Source organism: Ammospiza caudacuta, chromosome 3 (assembly GCF_027887145.1).
Source record: "Ammospiza caudacuta isolate bAmmCau1 chromosome 3, bAmmCau1.pri, whole genome shotgun sequence".
NCBI lineage: Eukaryota > Metazoa > Chordata > Aves > Passeriformes > Passerellidae > Ammospiza > Ammospiza caudacuta.
The window spans coordinates 117,635,249-117,655,153 of NC_080595.1; the positions used below are offsets into that span (position 1 = coordinate 117,635,249).

General features: G+C 47.0%; 1 protein-coding gene across 1 annotated transcript in view; it reads left to right on the forward strand.

Annotated features, from left to right (window-relative positions):
• Positions 1-19,905, forward strand: part of NCOA1 (nuclear receptor coactivator 1) — a 97,843-nt gene that overhangs the window by 59,833 nt on the left and 18,105 nt on the right. The window contains exons 13-15 of the mRNA XM_058801533.1: positions 8,084-8,288; positions 8,362-8,489; positions 15,580-15,687. Of these exons, the coding sequence (XP_058657516.1) occupies positions 8,084-8,288; positions 8,362-8,489; positions 15,580-15,687 (441 nt within the window). The remainder of the gene's footprint in view (positions 1-8,083; positions 8,289-8,361; positions 8,490-15,579; positions 15,688-19,905) is intronic.

Below are 19,905 nucleotides of genomic sequence, written 5' to 3' on the forward strand. Positions count from 1 at the left end.
AAATAATGGAATATAATGGAAATAAAGGAATAATGGAATGGGGAAGAAAAGGGGAAAAATCCGGGAGAAATGGGGGAAAAAGTCGAGGGAAAAAAGGGGGAAAAATCAGGAAGAAATGGGGGGGAAAAAGGGGGAAATAAAAGGGGCAGGTGGGAGGAATAATGGGGAGAAATGGGGGGAAAACGGGAAAAAATCAGGGAAAAACATGGGAAAAACCGGGAGAAAATTCGGGGGGAAAATGGCGAAAAAATGGAGAGAAACGGGGAAAAAGAGAAGGAGAAAATGGCAAAAAAAAAGGAGAAAAAAAAGGGGAAAAGCAGGGGAGAAATGGGGAAGAGTCCAGGGAGAAATGGGGGAGAAAAATCGGGGGGAATAATGGGGAGGTGAATTTGTGGGGAAATGGGGGGAAAGCAGCGAATTTGGGATCCAAGGAGGTTTTGGGATCCCAAGGGATTTTGGGATGGGATTCCAAAGGTTTTGGGATTTTGAGATCCCAAGGGATTTTGGGATGGGATTCCAAAGATTTTGGGGTTTTGGGATCCAAGGAGATTTTTGGGATCCCAAGGGAATTTGGGATGGGATTCCAAAGATTTTGGGATTTTGGGATCCAAGGAGGTTTTGGGATCTAAAGGGATTTTGGGATGGGATTCTAAAAAAGGGATTTTGAGATCCCAAGGGATTTTGGGATGGGATTCCAAAGATTTTGGGATTTTGGGATCCAAAGAGGTTTTGAGATCCCAAAGGGATTTTGGGATGGGATTCCAAAGATTTTGGGATCCAAGGAGGTTTTGGGATCCCAAGGGATTTTGGGATGGGATTCCAAAGGTTTTGGGATCCAAGGAAGTTTGGGATCCCAAGGGATTTTGGGATGGGATCCAAGAAGATTTCGGGATCCAAGGAGATTTTTGGGATCTAAAAGGATTTTGGGATGGGATTCCAAAGATTTTGGGGTTTTGGGATCTAAAGGGATTTTGGGATGGGATTCTAAAGATTTTGGGATCCAAGGAGATTTTGGGATCCCAAGGGATTTTGGGATGGGATTCTAAAGATTTTGGGATTTTGGGATCCAAAAGGATTTTGGGATGGGATTCCAAAGATTTTGGGATTTTGGGATCCAAGGAGGTTTTTGGGATCTAAATGGATTTTGGGATGGGATTCCAAAGGTTTTGGGATCCAAGGGTGTTTTGGGGTTGGATTGTAAAGATTTTGGGATTTTGGGATCCAAGGAGGTTTTGGGATCTAAAGGGATTTTGGGATGGGATTCTAAAGATTTTGGGATTTTGGGATCCCAAGGGATTTTGGGATCTAAAAGGATTTTGGGATGGGATTCCAAAAATTTTGGGGTTTTGGGATCCAAGGAGATTTTGGGATCCCAAGGGATTTTGGGATGGGATTCCAAAGGTTTTGGGATTTTGAGATCCCAAGGGATTTTGGGATGGCATTTCAAAGATTTTGGGATCCAAGGAAGTTTGGGATCTAAAAGGATTTTGGGATGGGATTCCAAAGATTTTGGGATCCACGGGTGTTTCGGGGTTGGATTGTAAAGATTTTGGGATTTTGGGATCCAAGGAGATTTTTGGGATCCCAAGGGAATTTGGGATGGGATTCCAAAGATTTTGGGATTTTGGGATCCAAGGAGGTTTTGGGATCCCAAGGGATTTTGGGATGGGATTCTAAAGAAGGGATTTTGGTATCCCAAGGGATTTTGGGATGGGATTCCAAAGATTTTGGGATCCAAGGAAGTTTGGGATCCCAAGGGATTTTGGGATGGGATTCTAAAGAAGGGATTTTGAGATCCCAAGGGATTTGGGATGGGATTCCAAAGATTTTGGGATTTTGAGATCTCAAGGGATTTTGGGATGGGATTCCAAAGATTTTGGGATTTTGGGATCCAAAGAGGTTTTGGGATCTAAAGGGATTTTGGGATGGGATTCCAAAGGTTTTGGGATTTTGGGATCCAAGGAGATTTTTGGGATCCCAAAGGATTTTGGGATGGGATTAGTAAAGACTTTGGGATTTTGGGATCCCAAGGGATTTTGGGATGTGATTCTAAAGATTTTGGGATCCAAGGAGATTTTGGGATCTAAAGGGATTTTGGGATGGGATTCCAAAGGTTTTGGGATCCAAGGAAGTTTGGGATCCCAAGGGATTTTGGGATGGGATCCAAGAAGATTTCGGGATCCAAGGAGATTTTTGGGATCTAAAAGGATTTTGGGATGGGATTCCAAAGATTTTGGGATTTTGGGATCCAAGGAGGTTTTTGGGATCTAAAGGGATTTTGGGATGGGATTCCAAAGATTTTGGGATTTTGAGATCCAAGGAGATTTTGGGATCCCAAGGGATTTTGGGATGGGATTAGTAAAGATTTTGGGATTTTGAGATCCCAAGGGATTTTGGGATGTGGTTCTAAAGATTTTGGGATCCAAGGAGATTTTGGGATCCCAAGGGATTTTGGGATGGGATTCCAAAGATTTTGGGATTTTGGGATCCCAAGGGATTTTGGGATGGGATTCCAAAGGTTTTGGAATTTTGGGATCCAAAGAGGTTTTGGGATCGAAAGGGATTTTGGGATGGGATTCCAAAGATTTTGGGGTTTTGGGATCCAAGGAGGTTTTGGGATCGAAAGGGATTTTGGGATGGGATTCCAAAGATTTTGGGATTTTGGGATCCAAGGAGTTTTTTGGGATCCCAAGGGATTTTGGGATGGGATTCCAAAGATTTTGGGATTTTGGGATCCAAGGAGGTTTTGGGATCGAAAGGGATTTTGGGATGGGATTCCAAAGATTTTGGGATTTTGGGATCCAAGGAGTTTTTTGGGATCCCAAGGGAATTTGGGATGGGATTCCAAAGATTTTGGGATTTTGAGATCCCAAGGGATTTTGGGATGGGATTCCAAAGATTTTGGGATTTTGGGATCCAAGGAGGTTTTTGGGATCTAAAGGGATTTTGGGATGGGATTCCAAAGATTTTGGGGTTTTGGGATCGAAAGGGATTTTGGGATGGGATTCTAAAAAAGGGATTTTGAGATCCCAAGGGATTTTGGGATGGGATTCCAAAGGTTTTGGGGTTTTGGGATCCAAGGAGGTTTTGGGATCTAAAGGGATTTTGGGATGGGATTAGTAAAGATTTTGGGATTTTGAGATCCCAAGGGATTTTGGGATGTGATTCTAAAGATTTTGGGATCCAAGGAGATTTTGGGATCCCAAGGGATTTTGGGATGGGATTCCAAAGGTTTTGGGGTTTTGGGATCCAAGGAGGTTTTGGGATCTAAAGGGATTTTGGGATGGGATTCCAAAGGTTTTGGGATCCAAGGGTGTTTCGGGGTTGGATTGTAAAGATTTTGGGATTTTGGGATCCAAGGAGATTTTGGGATCTAAAGGGATTTTGGGATGGGATTCTAAAGATTTTGGGATCCAAGGAGATTTTGGGATCCCAAGGGATTTTGGGATGGGATTCTAAAGATGCTGGGATCCAAGGAGATTTTTGGGATCTAAAGGGATTTTGGGATGGGATTCCAAAGGTTTTGGGGTTTTGGGATCCAAGGAGGTTTTGGGATCTAAAGGGATTTTGGGATGGGATTCTAAACATTTTGGGATTTTGAGATCCCAAAGGGATTTTGGGATGGGATTCCCAAGATTTTGGGATTTTGACATCCAAGGAGGTTTTTGGGATCTAAAAGGATTTTGGGATGGGATTCCAAAGATTTTGGGATCCAAGGAGGTTTTGGGATCCAAGGGTGTTTCGGGGTTGGATTGTAAAGATTTTGGGATTTTGGGATCCAAGGAGATTTTGGGATCTAAAGGGATTTTGGGATGGGATTCTAAAGATTTTGGGATTTTGAGATCCCAAAGGGATTTTGGGATGGGATTCCAAATATTTTGGGATTTTGAGATCCCAAGGGATTTTGGGATCTAAAGGGATTTTGGGATGGGATTCCAAAGGTTTTGGGATCCAAGGAGATTTTGGGATCCCAAGGGATTTTGGAGTGGGATCCAAGAAGATTTCGGGATCCAAGGAGATTTTTGGGATCTAAAAGGATTTTGGGATGGGATTCCAAAGATTTTGGGGTTTTGGGATCCCAAGGGATTTTGGGATGGGATTCCAAAGATTTTGGGATTTTGGGATCCAAGGAGGTTTTTGGGATCTAAAGGGATTTTGGGATGGGATTCCAAAGATTTTGGGATTTTGGGATCCCAAGGGATTTTTGGATGGGATTCCAAAGGTTTTGGGATTTTGGGATCCCAAGGAGGTTTTGGCATCTAAAGGGATTTTGGGATGGGATTCCAAAGGTTTTGGGATCCAAGGGTGTTTCGGGGTTGGATTGTAAAGATTTTGGGATTTTGGGATCCAAGGATGTTTTGGGATTGAGCCGGACAGGGATTTTGGGGTGGAGCCCCAAAGGGATTTTGGGCTCCAAAGGGATTTTGGGATGAGATTTCAAAGACATTTTGGGGTCCCAGAAGTTCCTGGGATGGGATTCCAAAGGGATCTGGGGACAAGGCTCCAAAGGGATTTTGGGATCCAAGGGGATTTTGGGAGGGGACCCAAAGGGATTTTGGGATCCAGGGAGATTTTGGGATGGGACCTGAAGGGATTTTGGGATCCAGGGACATTTTGGGAGGGGACCCAAAGGGATTTTTGGATCCAAGGAGATTTTGGGATGGGACCCAAAGGGATTTTTGGATCCAAGGGGATTTTGGGAAGGGTCCCAAAGGGATTTTTGGATCCAAGGAGATTTTGGGATGGGTCCCAAAGGGATTTTGGGATCCAAGGGGATTTTGGGATGGGTCCCAAAGGGATTTTGGGATCCAGGGGGATTTTGGGATGGCATCCAAAGGGATTTTGGGATCCAGGGAAATTTTGGGATGGGTCCCAAAGGGATTTTGGGATCCAGGGAAATTTTGGGATGGCACCCAAAGGGATTTTGGGATCCAGGGAGATTTTGGGATGGGACCTGAAGGGATTTTGGGATCCAGGGACATTTTGGGAGGGGACCCAAAGGGATTTTTGGATCCAAGGAGATTTTGGGATGGGACCCAAAGGGATTTTGGGATCCAGGGAGATTTTGGGATGGGTCCCAAAGGGATTTTGGGATCCAGGGAAATTTTGGGATGGGTCCCAAAGGGATTTTGGGATCCAGGGACATTTTGGGAGGGGACCCAAAGGGATTTTTGGATCCAAGGAGATTTTGGGATGGGACCCAAAGGGATTTTGGGATCCAGGGAGATTTTGGGATGGGTCCCAAAGGGATTTTGGGATCCAGGGAAATTTTGGGATGGGTCCCAAAGGGATTTTGGGATCCAGGGACATTTTGGGAGGGGACCCAAAGGGATTTTTGGATCCAGGGACATTTTGGGATGGGTCCCAAAGGGATTTTGGGATCCAGGGAGATTTTGGGATGGGTCCCAAAGGGATTTTGGGATCCAGGGAGATTTTGGGATGGGACCCAAAGCGATTTTGGGATCCAGGGAGATTTTGGGATGGCATCCAAAGGGATTTTGGGATCCAAGGGGTTTTTTGGATGGGAGCCAAAGGGATTTTGGGATCCAGGGAGATTTTGGGATGGGACCCAAAGGGATTTTGGGATCCAGGGGGATTTTGGGATGGGACCCAAAGGGATTTTGGGATCCAGGGAGATTTTGGGATGGGTCCCAAAGGGATTTTGGAATCCAGGGAGATTTTGGGATGGGACCTGAAGGGATTTTGGGATCCAGGGACATTTTGGGAGGGGACCCAAAGGGATTTTTGGATCCAGGGACATTTTGGGATGGGTCCCAAAGGGATTTTGGGATCCAGGGAGATTTTGGGATGGGTCCCAAAGGGATTTTGGGATCCAGGGAGATTTTGGGATGGGTCCCAAAGGGATTTTGGGATCCAGGGAGATTTTGGGATGGCATCCAAAGGGATTTTGGGATCCAAGGGGATTTTGGGATGGCACCCAAAGGGATTTTGGGATCCAAGGGGATTTTGGGATGGGAGCCAAAGGGATTTTGGGATCCAGGGAGATTTTGGGATGGGACCCAAAGGGATTTTGGGATCCAGGGGGATTTTGGGATTGGCCTTGAAAGAGAATTTGGGATCAGGGTCCAAAGAGATTTTGAGACCAGAAGGGATTTTGGTATTCAAGGCTTTTTGGGGATTGGATTCCAAAGAAAGGGGTTTGGGATCCGAAGGCATTTTGGGATTGGGTTCCAAAGAAATTTATTTTGGGATCTGAAGGAGATTTTGGGATTCCAAGGAGATTTTGGGACCTGGAGAGATTTTGGGGTGGGATTTCAAAGGGATTTTGGGATCTGAAGGAGATTTTGGGATTCCAAAGAGATTTTGGGGTTCCAAAGAGGTTTTGGGATCCAAAGAGATTTTGGAATTGGATTCTAAAGAAGAAATTTTTGGATTCCAAGGTGATTTTGGGGTGGGATTTCAAACAGATTTTGGGATGGGATTCCAAGGACGTTTTGGGATCCAGGGAGATTCTGGGATGGGATCCAAGGACATTTTGGGATCTCAGGGGATTTGGGGCTGCAAGGAGATTCTGGGATGGGATCCAGGGACGTTCTGGGACCGGAGAAGATTCTGGGATGGGATTCAGGGACGTTTTGGGATTGGAGAAGATTCTGGGATGGGATCCAGGGACGTTTTGGGATGGGATCCAGGGACGTTTTGGGATTGGAGAAGATTCTGGGCTGGGATCCAGGGACGTTTTGGGATCGGAGAAGATTCTGGGCTGGGATCCAGGGACGTTTTGGGATTGGAGACGATTCTGGGATGGGATCCAGGGACGTTTTGGGATGGGATCCAGGGACGTTTTGGGATTGGAGAAGATTCTGGGCTGGGATCCAGGGACGTTTTGGGATCGGAGAAGATTCTGGGCTGGGATCCAGGGACGTTTTGGGACCGGAGAAGATTCTGGGATGGGATCCAGGGACGTTTTGGGATGGGATTCAGGGACGTTTTGGGACCGGAGACGATTCTGGGATGGGATCCAGGGACGTTTTGGGATCCAAGGACGTTTTGGGATGGGATCCAAGAACGTTTTGGGATTGGAGAAGATTCTGGGATGGGATCCAAGAACGTTTTGGGATCGGAGACGATTCTGGGGTGGGATCCAGGGACGTTTTTGGACCGGAGAAGATTCTGGGATGGGATCCAGGGACGTTCTGGGACCGGAGACGATTCTGGGATGGGATCCAGGGACGTTTTGGGATCCAAGGACGTTTTGGGATGGGATCCAGGGACATTTTGGGATCGGAGAAGATTCTGGGATGGGATCCAAGAACGTTTTGGGATGGGATCCAGGGACGTTTTTGGACCAGAGACGATTCTGGGCTGGGATCCAGGGACGTTTTGGGATTGGAGATAATTCTGGGATGGGATCCAGGGACGTTTTGGGATGGGATCCAGGGACGTTTTGGGATCCAGGGACGTTTTGGGACCGGAGACGATTCTGGGATGGGATCCAGGGATATTTTGGGACCAGAGAAGATTCTGGGATGGGATCCAGGGACGTTTTGGGATTGGAGACGATTCTGGGATGGGATCCAGGGACGTTTTGGCATCGGAGACGATTCTGGGCTGGGATCCAAGAACGTTTTGGGACCGGAGAAGATTCTGGGGTGGGATCCAGGGACGTTTTGGGATTGGAGACGATTCTGGGATGGGATCCAGGGACGTTCTGGGATCGGAGAAGATTCTGAGATGGGATCCGGGGATGTTTTGGGACCGGAGAAGATTCTGGGATGGGATCCAAGAACGTTTTGGGATTGGAGACGATTCTGGGATGGGATCCAGGGATGTTTTGGGATGGGATCCAGGGACGTTTTGGGACTGGAGACGATTCTGGGATGGGATCCAGGGACGTTTTGGGACCGGAGACGATTCTGGGATGGGATCCAGGGATATTTTGGGACCGGAGAAGATTCTGGGATGGGATCCAGGGACGTTTTGGGATTGGAGACGATTCTGGGATGGGATCCAGGGACGTTTTGGGATCCAAGGACGTTTTGGGATGGGATCCAGGGACGTTTTGTGCTGCCCAGGGGTCTGGGCCCGGCCGTTCCCCCTCTCAGCCCCATTTCCCCCCCAGGGCGGCGGCCTGGACGCGCTCAGCGATCGCTTCCAGCCCCACCCGGCGCCGCCGCTGCTGCTGGAGCCCAAAGCCGGGATGTTCTCCCAGCCCTTCCCTCCTTCCTCATCCTCATCGGCCTCGTCCTCCTCCTCCTCCTCATCCTCGTTCCCGGCCGTGCTGCGGCAGAAGGGGCCCTTCCCCGTGCCCGGCCCTCCTCACCCTCCTCACCCTCACCCTCCTCACCCTCACCCTCCTCACCCTCACCCTCCTCCGGCGGCTCCCGGGGCGGGGGGGGGCGCGCGGAACGTTCCAGAACAGCCCCGGAGCCGCCCTGGGCATGGCCCGGCCGGGGCTCGGCCGCCCCCCGAGCGCCCCCAACCAGCTCCGGCTGCAGCTGCAGCAGCGCCTGCAGGGACAGCAGCAGGTAAGGGAGGAATGCAAAAAATATACCCAAAAACAGCCCAAAATATCCCTAAAAATATCCCTAAAAATACCCCAAAATATCCCCAAAATATCCCCCCAAAATCCCCGAAATATCCCCCAAAATCCCCAAAATATCCCCCAAAAACCCCAAACTGTGCAGTGGCTGCCCCCAGGCAGGTCCGGCTGCAGCTGCAGCAGCGCCTGCAGGGACAGCAGCAGGTAAGGGAGGAATGTGCAAAAACATACCCAAAAATAGCCCAAAATATCCCTAAAAATATCCCTAAAAATAGCCCAAAAGTACCCCTACAAATACCCCAAAATATCCCCCAAAATCCCCCAAATATCCCCCCAAAATACCCCAAAATCCCCGAAATATCCCCCAAAAACCCCAAACTGTGCAGTGGCTGCCCCCAGGCAGCTCCGGCTGCAGCTGCAGGGACAGCAGCAGGTAACAACACAGAAAATAACGCAAAATGCACCAAAATATGCCCGAAAAATACCCAAAATATCCCACAAAAATCCCCAAGACAGCCCCCAAAATATCCCTAAAAATTCCCGATATATCCCTAAAATATCCCCCAAAACCACCCAAAATATCCCTCAAAATATCTCTAAAAATACCCAAAATACCCTCTAAAAACACCCCAAAAGTCCCCAAAATATCCCCCAAAAATTCCCAAAATATCTCCCTAAAATATCCCCCAAAATATCCCTAAAATATCTCCCAAAATATCCCCCCAAAATACCTCAAAATATTCCCCCAAAATATCCCTAAAATTGCCCAAAAAATACCCACAATATGCTCCCAAAATATGCCCCCAAAATCCCCCAAAAATACCCAAAATATCCCCCCAAAATCCCTAAAATATCCCCCAAAATATCCCCAAAATAGCCTCCACAAATACCCAATATATTCCTCAAAATATCTCTAAAAATCCCCAAAATATCCCCCCAAAAATCCCCAAAATATCCCCCAAAATATTCCCCCAAAACACCCAAAATATCCCCCCAAAACACCCAAAATATCCCCCAAAATATCCGTAAAAATCCCCAAATATCCCCCAAAATAACCCTAAAAACACCCAATATATCCCTCAAAATATCTCTAAAAATACCCCAAAATATCCCCCCAAAATATCCCCCCAAAATCCCCAAAATATCTCCCCAAAATACCCAAAATACCCCCCAAAATATCCCTAAAAATACCCCAAAATATCCCTAAAATATCCCCCAAACATACCTGAAAATATCCCCCAAAAATCCCCCAAAAATACCCAAAATATCCCCCAAAATCCCCAAAATATCCCCCGAAAATACCCCTAAAATATCCCCCTAAAGTACCCAAAATATCCTCCCAAATCCCCCCAAAAATCCAAGAATATCCCCCTAAACATCTCTAAAAATACCCCAAATATCCCTGAAATATCCCCCAAAACCACCCAAAATATCCCCCAAAATATCCCTAAAAATACCCCAAAATATCCCTAAAATATCCCCCAAACATACCTGAAAATATCCCCCAAAAATCCCCAAAAAATACCCAAAATATCCCCCAAAATCCCCAAAATATCCCCCGAAAATACCCCTAAAATATCCCCCTAAAGTACCCAAAATTTCCCCCCAAATCCCCCCAAAAATCCAAGAATATCCCCCTAAACATCTCTAAAAATACCCCAAATATCCCTGAAATATCCCCCAAAACCACCCAAAATATCCCCCAAAATATCCCTAAAAATATCCCTAAAATATCCCCCAAACATACCTGAAAATATCCCCCAAAAATCCCCAAAAAATACCCAAAATATCCCCCAAAATCCCCAAAATATCCCCCGAAAATACCCCTAAAATATCCCCCTAAAGTACCCAAAATACCCCCCCAAAATACCTAAAAAAATCCTTCCAAAATACCCCAAAAATACCTCAAAAAATCCCCCCAAAATAGACAAAATATCCCCAAATAATCCCCCAAAATCCCCCAAAAAAATCCCCCAAAAATCCCCAAAATATCCCCCAAAAATCCCCAAAATATCCCCCCAAAATCCCCCAAACATCCCTAAAAATCCCCAAAAAAATCCCCCCAAATCCCATTAAAAGCCCAGTAAAATCCCCAGAAAAATCCCCCCCAAAAACCGCCATAGAATTCCAAAAAATCCCCAAAATATCCCCCTCAAAAACTCCAAAGAGTTCTAAAAAAATCCCCCAAAAATCCCCCAAAAAACCTCTAAAAAACACAAAGAGTTCTGATAAAAAGGATTTTAAAACCCATAATAAACGCCAAAGAATTAGAAAAAAATCCCCCCCAAAAAAAACCAAAAACCCCATAAATACAGCATAGAAACGCCATAGAAACCCCTTTAAAAACCCCATTAAAAACTCCATTAAAACCTCATAGAAACCCCATGAAAACTCCATGAAAACCCCATAAAAACCTCATAAAACCCCATTAAAAAGCCTGTTAAAAACCCCATAAAAACCCCATTAAAAACCCCATAGAAACCCCATAACAATCCCCACGAAAACCCCATAAAACCCCATTAAAAACCCCATGAAAGCCCCATAAAAACCCCATTAAAAACCCCAGAGGAAACCCATAAAAACCCCAGAAAAACCCCATTAAAAACCCTGTAAAAACCCCATAAAACCCCAAAAAAACCCATTAAAAACGCAATAAAAACCCCGATAAAAACCCCATTAAAAACCCCATAAAAACCCCATGAACACCCCATTAAAAACCCCCAAAAACCCCAAAAAACCCATTAAAAAGGCAATAAAACCCCGATAAAAACCCCGATAAAAACCCCATAAAAACCCCATGTAAACCCCATTAGAAACCCCCATGAAAACCCCAAAAAACCCCCATGAAAACCCCATTAAAAACGCCATGTGAACCCCATAAAAACCCCATTGAAACCCCATAAAAGCCCCATTAAAAACCTCATGAAAACCCCAAAAAAGCCCCATTAAAAACCCCATAAAAAGCCCATAGAAACTCCATGAGAGCCCCATGAAAACCCCATAAAAGCCGCATTAAAAACCCCAAAAAAGCCCATACCAACCCCATGAGAGCCCCATAGAAACCCCATAAAAACCCCATCAAAAACCCCAATAAAAATCCCATAGAAACCTCATGAAAACCCCATAAAAATCTCATTAAAAACCCCATAAAAACCCCATAGAAAAACCCCATAAAAGCCCAATAAAAATCCTATAGAAACCCCATTAAAACCCCATTGAAAACCCAATAAAAACCCCATTAAAAACCCGATAAAAACCCCATGAAAACCCCATTGAACCCTATTAAAAATCCCCTTAAAAACCCCATTAAACCCTATTAGGAACCCCATTGAAAACCCCATTAAAAACCCCATAAAAGCCCAATAAAAACCCCATTAAAAACCTCACTGAAAACCCAATGAAAACCCCATAAAAACCCCATGTAAACCCCATAAAAACCCCATTAAAAAGCCCTTTAAAAACTCCATGAAAGCCCCAAAAAACCCCATGAAAACCCCATGGAAATCCCATAAAAGCCCCATTAAAAGTCTCATTAAAACCCCATAAAACCCCATTAAAAACCTCATAAAAAGCCCATAGAAACCGCATGAGAACCCCATAAAAACCCCATTGAAAACCCCATAAAAACCCCATTAAAAACCCTGGGAAAACCCCATGAAAACCCCATAAAAAACCCCCAAAACCTAAAAAAAAACCCATTAAAAATGCAATAAAAACCCCATTAAAAACCCCAAGTAAACTCCAAAAAAACCCCATAAAAACCCCATAAAAACCCCACGAAAACCCCATGAAAGCCCAATAAAAACCCCATAGAAACCCCACTGAAAACCCCATAGAAACCCAATAGAAACCCCATAAAAACTCCATTAAACCCCATAAAAATCCCCACTAAAAATCCCATAAAACCCCATTAAAAACCACATAAAAACCCCATAAAACCCCCATTAAAAACCCCATGAAAGCCCCATAAAAACCCCAGAGAAAACCCATTGAAAACCCCATAAAAACCCCATTAAAAACCCCATAAAACCCCAAAAAACCCATTCAAAATGCAATAAAACCCCGATAAAAACCCCATAAAAACCCCATGTAAACCCCATAAAAACCCCATGTAAAACCCAAAAAACCCCATGAAACCCCATTAAAAACGCCATGTGAACCCCAAAAAAACCCCATGGAAACCCCATTAAAAACGCCATGTGAACCCCATAAAAACGCCATTGAAACCCCATAAAAGCCCAATAAAAATCCCATAGAAACCCCATTGAAAACCCCATAAAAACCCCATTAAAAACCCCATTAAAACCTCATTAAAAACCCCCCGAAACCCCAAAAAACCCATTAAAAACGCAATAAAACCCCGATAAAAACCCCGATAAAAACCCCATAAAAACTCCATGAACACCCCATTAAAAACCCCCAAAAACCCCAAAAACCCCCCATGGAAACCCCATTAAAAACGCCATGTGAACCCCATAAAAACGCCATTGAAACCCCATAAAAGCCCAATAAAAATCCCATAGAAACCCCATTGAAAACCCCATGGAAACCCCATAAAAACCCCATTAAAAACCCCATAGAAAACACATAAAAACCCCATGAAAACTCCAGAAAAACCCCATTAAAAACCCTGTAAAAACCCCATTAAAAACCCCATTAAAACCCCATTGAAACCCCATTAAACCCCAAAAAAACCCATTAAAAACGCAATAAAAACCCCGATAAAAACCCCATGAAAACCCCATGAGAACCCCATTAAAAACCCCATGTAAACCCCAAAAAAACGCCATGGAAACCCCATGAAACCCCATTGAAGCTCCATAAAAGCCCAATAAAAACCCCATTGAAAACCCCATGGAAACCCCATAGAAACCCCATAAAAACCCCATTAAAAACCCCAAAAAAAACCCACTAAAAACCCCACGAAAACCCCATAAAACCCCATTAAAAACCGCATAAAAACCCCATAAAGCCCCCATTAAAAACCGCATGAAAGCCCCATAAAAACCCCATTAAAAACCCCATAAGAACCTCATAGAAAAACCCCATTGAAGCCCATAGAAAAACCCCATGGAAACCCCATAGAAAAACCCCATAGAAACCTCATAGAAGAAGCCCATTGAAGCCCATAGAAAAACCCCATAGAAACCCCACTGAAAACCCCATAGAAACCCAATAGAAACCCCATAAAAACTCCATTAAACCCCATAAAAATCCCCACTAAAAATCCCATAAAACCCCATTAAAAACCACATAAAAACCCCATAAAACCCCCATTAAAAACCCCATGAAAGCCCCATAAAAACCCCAGAGAAAACCCATTGAAAACCCCATAAAAACCCCATTAAAAACCCCATAAAACCCCAAAAAACCCATTAAAAACGCAATAAAAACCCCGATAAAAACCCCATGAAAACCCCATGAGAACCCCATTAAAAACCCCATGTAAACCCCAAAAAAACGCCATGGAAACCCCATGAAACCCCATTGAAGCCCCATAAAAGCCCAATAAAAACCCCATTGAAAACCCCATGGAAACCCCATAGAAACCCCATAAAAACCCCATTAAAAACCCCACGAAAACCCCACTGAAAACCCCACTAAAAACCCCACGAAAACCCCATAAAACCCCATTAAAAACCGCATAAAAACCCCATAAAGCCCCCATTAAAAACCGCATGAAAGCCCCATAGAAACCCCATTAAAAACCCCATAAGAACCTCATAGAAAAACCCCATTGAAGCCCATAGAAAAACCCCATGGAAACCCCATAGAAAAACCCCATAGAAACCCCATAGAAAAACCCCATATGAACCCCATAGAAAAACCCCATTGAAGCCCATAGAAAAGCCCCATAGAAACCCCATAGAAAAGCCCCATAGAAACCCCATAGAAGCAGCCCATTAAAGCCCATAGAAAAACCCCATAGAAACCCCATAGAAAAACCCCATAGAAACCTCATAGAAGCCCATTGAAGCCCATAGAAAAACCCCATAGAAACCCCATAGAAAAACCCCATTGAAGCCCATAGAAAAGCCCCATAGAAACCCCATAGAAACCCCATAGAAAAACCCCATATGAACCCCATAGAAAAACCCCATAGAAACCCCATAGAAAAACCCCATAGAAACCCCATAGAAAAACCCCATTGAAGCCCATAGAAAAACCCCATAGAAACCCCATAGAAAAACCCCATAGAAACCCCATAGAAAAACCCCATAGAAACCCCATAGAAAAACCCCATTGAAGCCCATAGAAAAACCCCATATGAACCCCATAGAAAAACCCCATAGAAACCCCATAGAAAAACCCCATAGAAACCTCATAGAAGCCCATTGAAGCCCATAGAAAAGCCCCATAGAAACCCCATAGAAAAACCCCATAGAAACCCCATAGAAAAACCCCATTGAAGCCCATAGAAAAACCCCATAGAAACCCCATAGAAAAACCCCATAAGAACCCCATAGAAAAACCCCATAGAAACCCCATAGAAGCAGCCCATTAAAGCCCATAGAAAAACCCCATAAGAACCCCATAGAAACCCCATAGAAAAACCCCATAGAAACCTCATAGAAGAAGCCCATTGAAGCCCATAGAAAAACCCCATAGAAACCCCATAGAAAAACCCCATTGAAGCCCATAGAAAAACCCCATTAAAAGCCCCATAGAAGAAGCCCATTGAGCCCCATAGAAAAACCCCATAAGAACCCCATAGAAAAACCCCATAGAAACCCCATAGAAAAACCCCATAAGAACCCCATAGAAAAACCCCATAGAAACCCCATAGAAAAACCCCATAGAAACCCCATAGAAAAACCCCATTGAAGCCCATAGAAAAACCCCATAGAAACCCCATAGAAAAACCCCATAAGAACCCCATAGAAGAAGCCCATTGAACCCCATAGAAGCAGCCCATAGAAGCCCATAGAAGCCGCCCATTGAAGCCCATAGAAAAACCCCATTAAAAGCCCCATAGAAAAGCCCCATAGAAACCCCATAGAAAAGCCCCATAGAAACCCCATAGAAGCCGCCCATTAGAAACCCCGTACAAACCCGTTGGTGCCGCTGCGTTGCAGTTGCTGCAGCAGAACCGCCAGGCGGCGCTGCTGGGGCACTTCGGGGCGCCCGTGGGGCTCTCGCTGCGCGCCGGGATCCCGCAGCAGCAGCAGCAGCAGCAGCCGCAGGTAACAGCGGGAAATTTGGGGGATTTGTGGGGTTTGTGGGGTTGGTTTGGGGTGTTTGGGGTTTCAGGTTCAGGATTTGGGGTTTGGGGTTTGGGGTTTGTGGTTTTTGGGGTTTGTGATGGGGCTCTCGCTGCGCGCCAGGATCCAGCAGCAGCAGCAGCAGCAGCAGCCGCAGGTAACAGCGGGAAATTTGGGGTTTTTGTGGGGTTGGTTTGGGGTGTTTGGGGGGTTTGGGGTTTGGGAATTGAGATTTGGAGTGTTTGGGGTTTGTGGTTTTTGGGGTTTGTGATGGGACTGTCCCTGTGCGCCGGGATCCCGCAGCAGCAGCAGCAGCAGCAGCCGCAGGTAACAGCGGGAAATTTGGGGTTTTTGTGGGGTTTGTGGGGTTGGTTTGGGGTGTTTGGGGTTTGAGGTTCAGGATTTGGGGTTTGGGGTTTTTGGGGTTTGGGGTTGGGGCTCTCGCTGCGCGCCGGGATCCAGCAGCAGCAGCAGCAGCAGCAGCAGCCGCAGGTAACAGCGGGAAATTTGGGGGATTTGTGGGGTTGGTTTGGGGTGTTTGGGGTTTCAGGTTCAGGATTTGGGGTTTGGGGTTTGGGGTTTGTGGTTTTTGGGGTTTGTGATGGGGCTCTCGCTGCGCGCCAGGATCCAGCAGCAGCAGCAGCAGCAGCAGCAGCCGCAGGTAACAGCGGGAAATTTGGGGTTTTTGTGGGGTTTGTGGGGTTGGTTTGGGGTGTTTGGGGTTTGAGGTTCAGGATTTGGGGTTTGTGGTTTTTGGGGTTTGGGGTTGGGGCTCTCGCTGCGCGCCAGGATCCTGCAGCAGCAGCAGCAGCAGCAGCCACAGGTAACAGCGGGAAATTTGGGGGATTTGTGGGGTTGGTTTGGGGTGTTTGGGGTTTCAGGTTCAGGATTTGGGGTTTGGGGTTTGGGGTTTGTGGTTTTTGGGGTTTGTGATGGGGCTCTCGCTGCGCGCCAGGATCCAGCAGCAGCAGCAGCAGCAGCAGCAGCCGCAGGTAACAGCGGGAAATTTGGGGTTTTTGTGGGGTTTGTGGGGTTGGTTTGGGGGGTTTGGGGTTTGGGAATTGAGATTTGGAGTGTTTGGGGTTTGTGGTTTTTGGGGTTTGTGATGGGACTGTCCCTGTGCGCCGGGATCCCGCAGCAGCAGCAGCAGCAGCAGCCGCAGGTAACAGCGGGAAATTTGGGGGATTTGTGGGGTTGGTTTGGGGTGTTTGGGGTTTCAGGTTCAGGATTTGGGGTTTGGGGTTTGGGGTTTGTGGTTTTTGGGGTTTGTGATGGGGCTCTCGCTGCGCGCCAGGATCCAGCAGCAGCAGCAGCAGCAGCAGCCGCAGGTAACAGCGGGAAATTTGGGGGTTTTGTGGGGTTTGTGGGGTTGGTTTGGGGGGTTTGGGGTTTGGGAATTGAGATTTGGAGTGTTTGGGCTTTGTGGTTTTTGGGGTTTGTGATGGGGCTCTCGCTGCGCGCCGGGATCCCGCAGCAGCAGCAGCAGCCGCAGGTAACCCCAAATGGGGACTTTATGTTTTTTTTATGGGGTTTTTTATGGGGTTTTTATGGGCTTAAGGAATTGAGATTTGGGGCATTTGGGGTTTGGGGTGTTTGGGGAGGGTTTCAGGAGTGTCTGGGGTTTGGGATCTCGCTGCGCGCCGGCATCCCCCAGCAGCCGCAGGTAACACGGTTTGGGGCGGTTTTGGGGTTTTTATGGGGTTTTGGGGTTTGTTTGGGGTTTTAATGGGGCGTTTTGGGGTTAGTTTGGGGCGTTTTGGGGTTTGAGATGAGTTTGGAATTTGGGGTTTGGAATTTGAGAGGGGTTTGGGGTTTGGGATGGGGCTCTCGCTGCGCGCCGGGATCCCGCAGCAGCAGCAGCCGCAGCCCCTGGTAACTAACGGGGGATTTTGGGGTTTGTTTGGGGTTTTTTGGGGTTTGTTTGGGGTTTTTGTGGGGTTTGGGGTTTGGGAATTGAGATTTGGAGTGTTTGGGGTTTGAGGATCCAAGATTTGGGGTGTTTGGAATTTGGGGTTTGGAATTTGAGCCAGGTTTGGGGTTTGGGATGGGGCTCTCGCTGCGCGCCGGGATCCCGCAGCAGCAGCCGCAGCTGCCGTAGGTAACAGCGGGGGATTTTGGGGTTTGTTTGGGGTTTTTTGGGGTTTGTTTGGGGTTTTTGTGGGGTTTGGCATTGGGGAATTGAGATTTGGAGTGTTTGGGGTTTGAGGATTCAGGATTTGGGGTGTTTGGGGTTTGGGGTTTGGAATTTGAGAGGGGTTTGGGGTTTGGGATGGGGCTCTCGCTGCACACCGGGATCCCACAGCAGCAGCCGCAGCCCCTGGTAACTAACGGGGGATTTTGGGGTTTGTTTGGGGTTTTTTGGGGTTTGTTTGGGGTTTTTGTGGGGTTTGGGAATTGAGATTTGGAGTGTTTGGGGTTTGGGGTTTGGAATTTGAGCCAGGTTTGGGGTTTGGGATGGGGCTCTCGCTGCACACCGGGATCCCGCAGCAGCAGCCGCAGCTGCCGTAGGTAACAGCGGGGGATTTTGGGGTTTGTTTGGGGTTTTTTGGGGTTTGTTTGGGGTTTTTGTGGGGTTTGGGGTTTGGGAATTGAGATTTGGAGTGTTTGGGGTTTGAGGATCCAAGATTTGGGGTGTTTGGAATTTGGGGTTTGGAATTTGAGCCAGGTTTGGGGTTTGGGATGGGGCTCTCGCTGCGCGCCGGGATCCCGCAGCAGCAGCCGCAGCTGCCGTAGGTAACAGCGGGGGATTTTGGGGTTTGTTTGGGGTTTTTTGGGGTTTGTTTGGGGTTTTTGTGGGGTTTGGCATTGGGGAATTGAGATTTGGAGTGTTTGGGGTTTGAGGATTCAGGATTTGGGGTGTTTGGGGTTTGGGGTTTGGAATTTGAGAGGGGTTTGGGGTTTGGGATGGGGCTCTCGCTGCACACCGGGATCCCACAGCAGCAGCCGCAGCCCCTGGTAACTAACGGGGGATTTTGGGGTTTGTTTGGGGTTTTTTGGGGTTTGTTTGGGGTTTTTGTGGGGTTTGGGAATTGAGATTTGGAGTGTTTGGGGTTTGGGGTTTGGAATTTGAGCCAGGTTTGGGGTTTGGGATGGGGCTCTCGCTGCACACCGGGATCCCGCAGCAGCAGCCGCAGCTGCCGTAGGTAACAGCGGGGGATTTTGGGGTTTGTTTGGGGTTTTTTGGGGTTTGTTTGGGGTTTTTGTGGGGTTTGGGATTGGGGAATTGAGATATGGAGAGTTTGGGGTTTGGGCTGTGCCTGCGTGCTGGGATCCCGCGGCAGCAGCAGCCACAGGCACCCCTGTTTGGGCTTTTTATGGGGTTTGTTTGGGGTTTGTTTGGGGTTTTGGGGTTTTTTTGGGGTTTGGGATTTGGGAATTGAGATATGGAGGGTTTGGGGTTTGGGCTGTGCCTGCGTGCCGGGATCCCGCGGCAGCAGCAGCCACAGGCACCCCTGTTTGGGCTTTTTATGGGGTTTGTTTGGGGTTTTTATGGGGTTTGTTTGGGCTTTTTATGGGGTTTGTTTGGGCTTTTTATGGGGTTTGTTTGGGGTTTTTATGGGGTTTGTTTGGGCTTTTTATGGGGTTTGTTTGGGGTTTGGGGTGTGGGGTTTTTTGCGGGGTTTGGAGTTTGGGATGGCTTTTAGAGATGGATTTGGGATTTAGGATTCAGGTTTTGAGACAGCTTTTAGTTATAAATTTTTGCTTTACGATACGCAATCTGAATTTTCCCATTTCCAAATCCCAAAACCCTCTCAGCAACTCCCCCCAGGGCTGACTCCTGGCTGGAATTTCGGGATTTTTTTGGGGAGACCTCACCCCTGACCCCCCTTTGGTCCCACAGCCCCCCTTGGTTGGAACTTTGGGATTTTTTTTTTGAGGAGATCTCACCTCTCACCCCAGTCCTGTCCCACAGCCCCGCCAGGGCTGATTCCTGTTGGAATTTCGGGATTTTTCACCCCTGTCCCCCCTTTGGTGTCCCACAGCCCCCTCAGGGCTGATTCCTGGTTGGAATTTGGGGATTTTTTACCCCTGTCCCCCCTTTGGTGTCCCACAGCCCCGCCAGGGCTGATTCCTGGTTGGAATTTGGGGATTTTTTACCCCTGTCCCCCCTTTGGTGTCCCACAGCCCCCTCAGGGCTGATTCCTGGTTGGAATTTCGGGATTTTTCACCCCTGTCCCCCCTTTGGTGTCCCACAGCCCC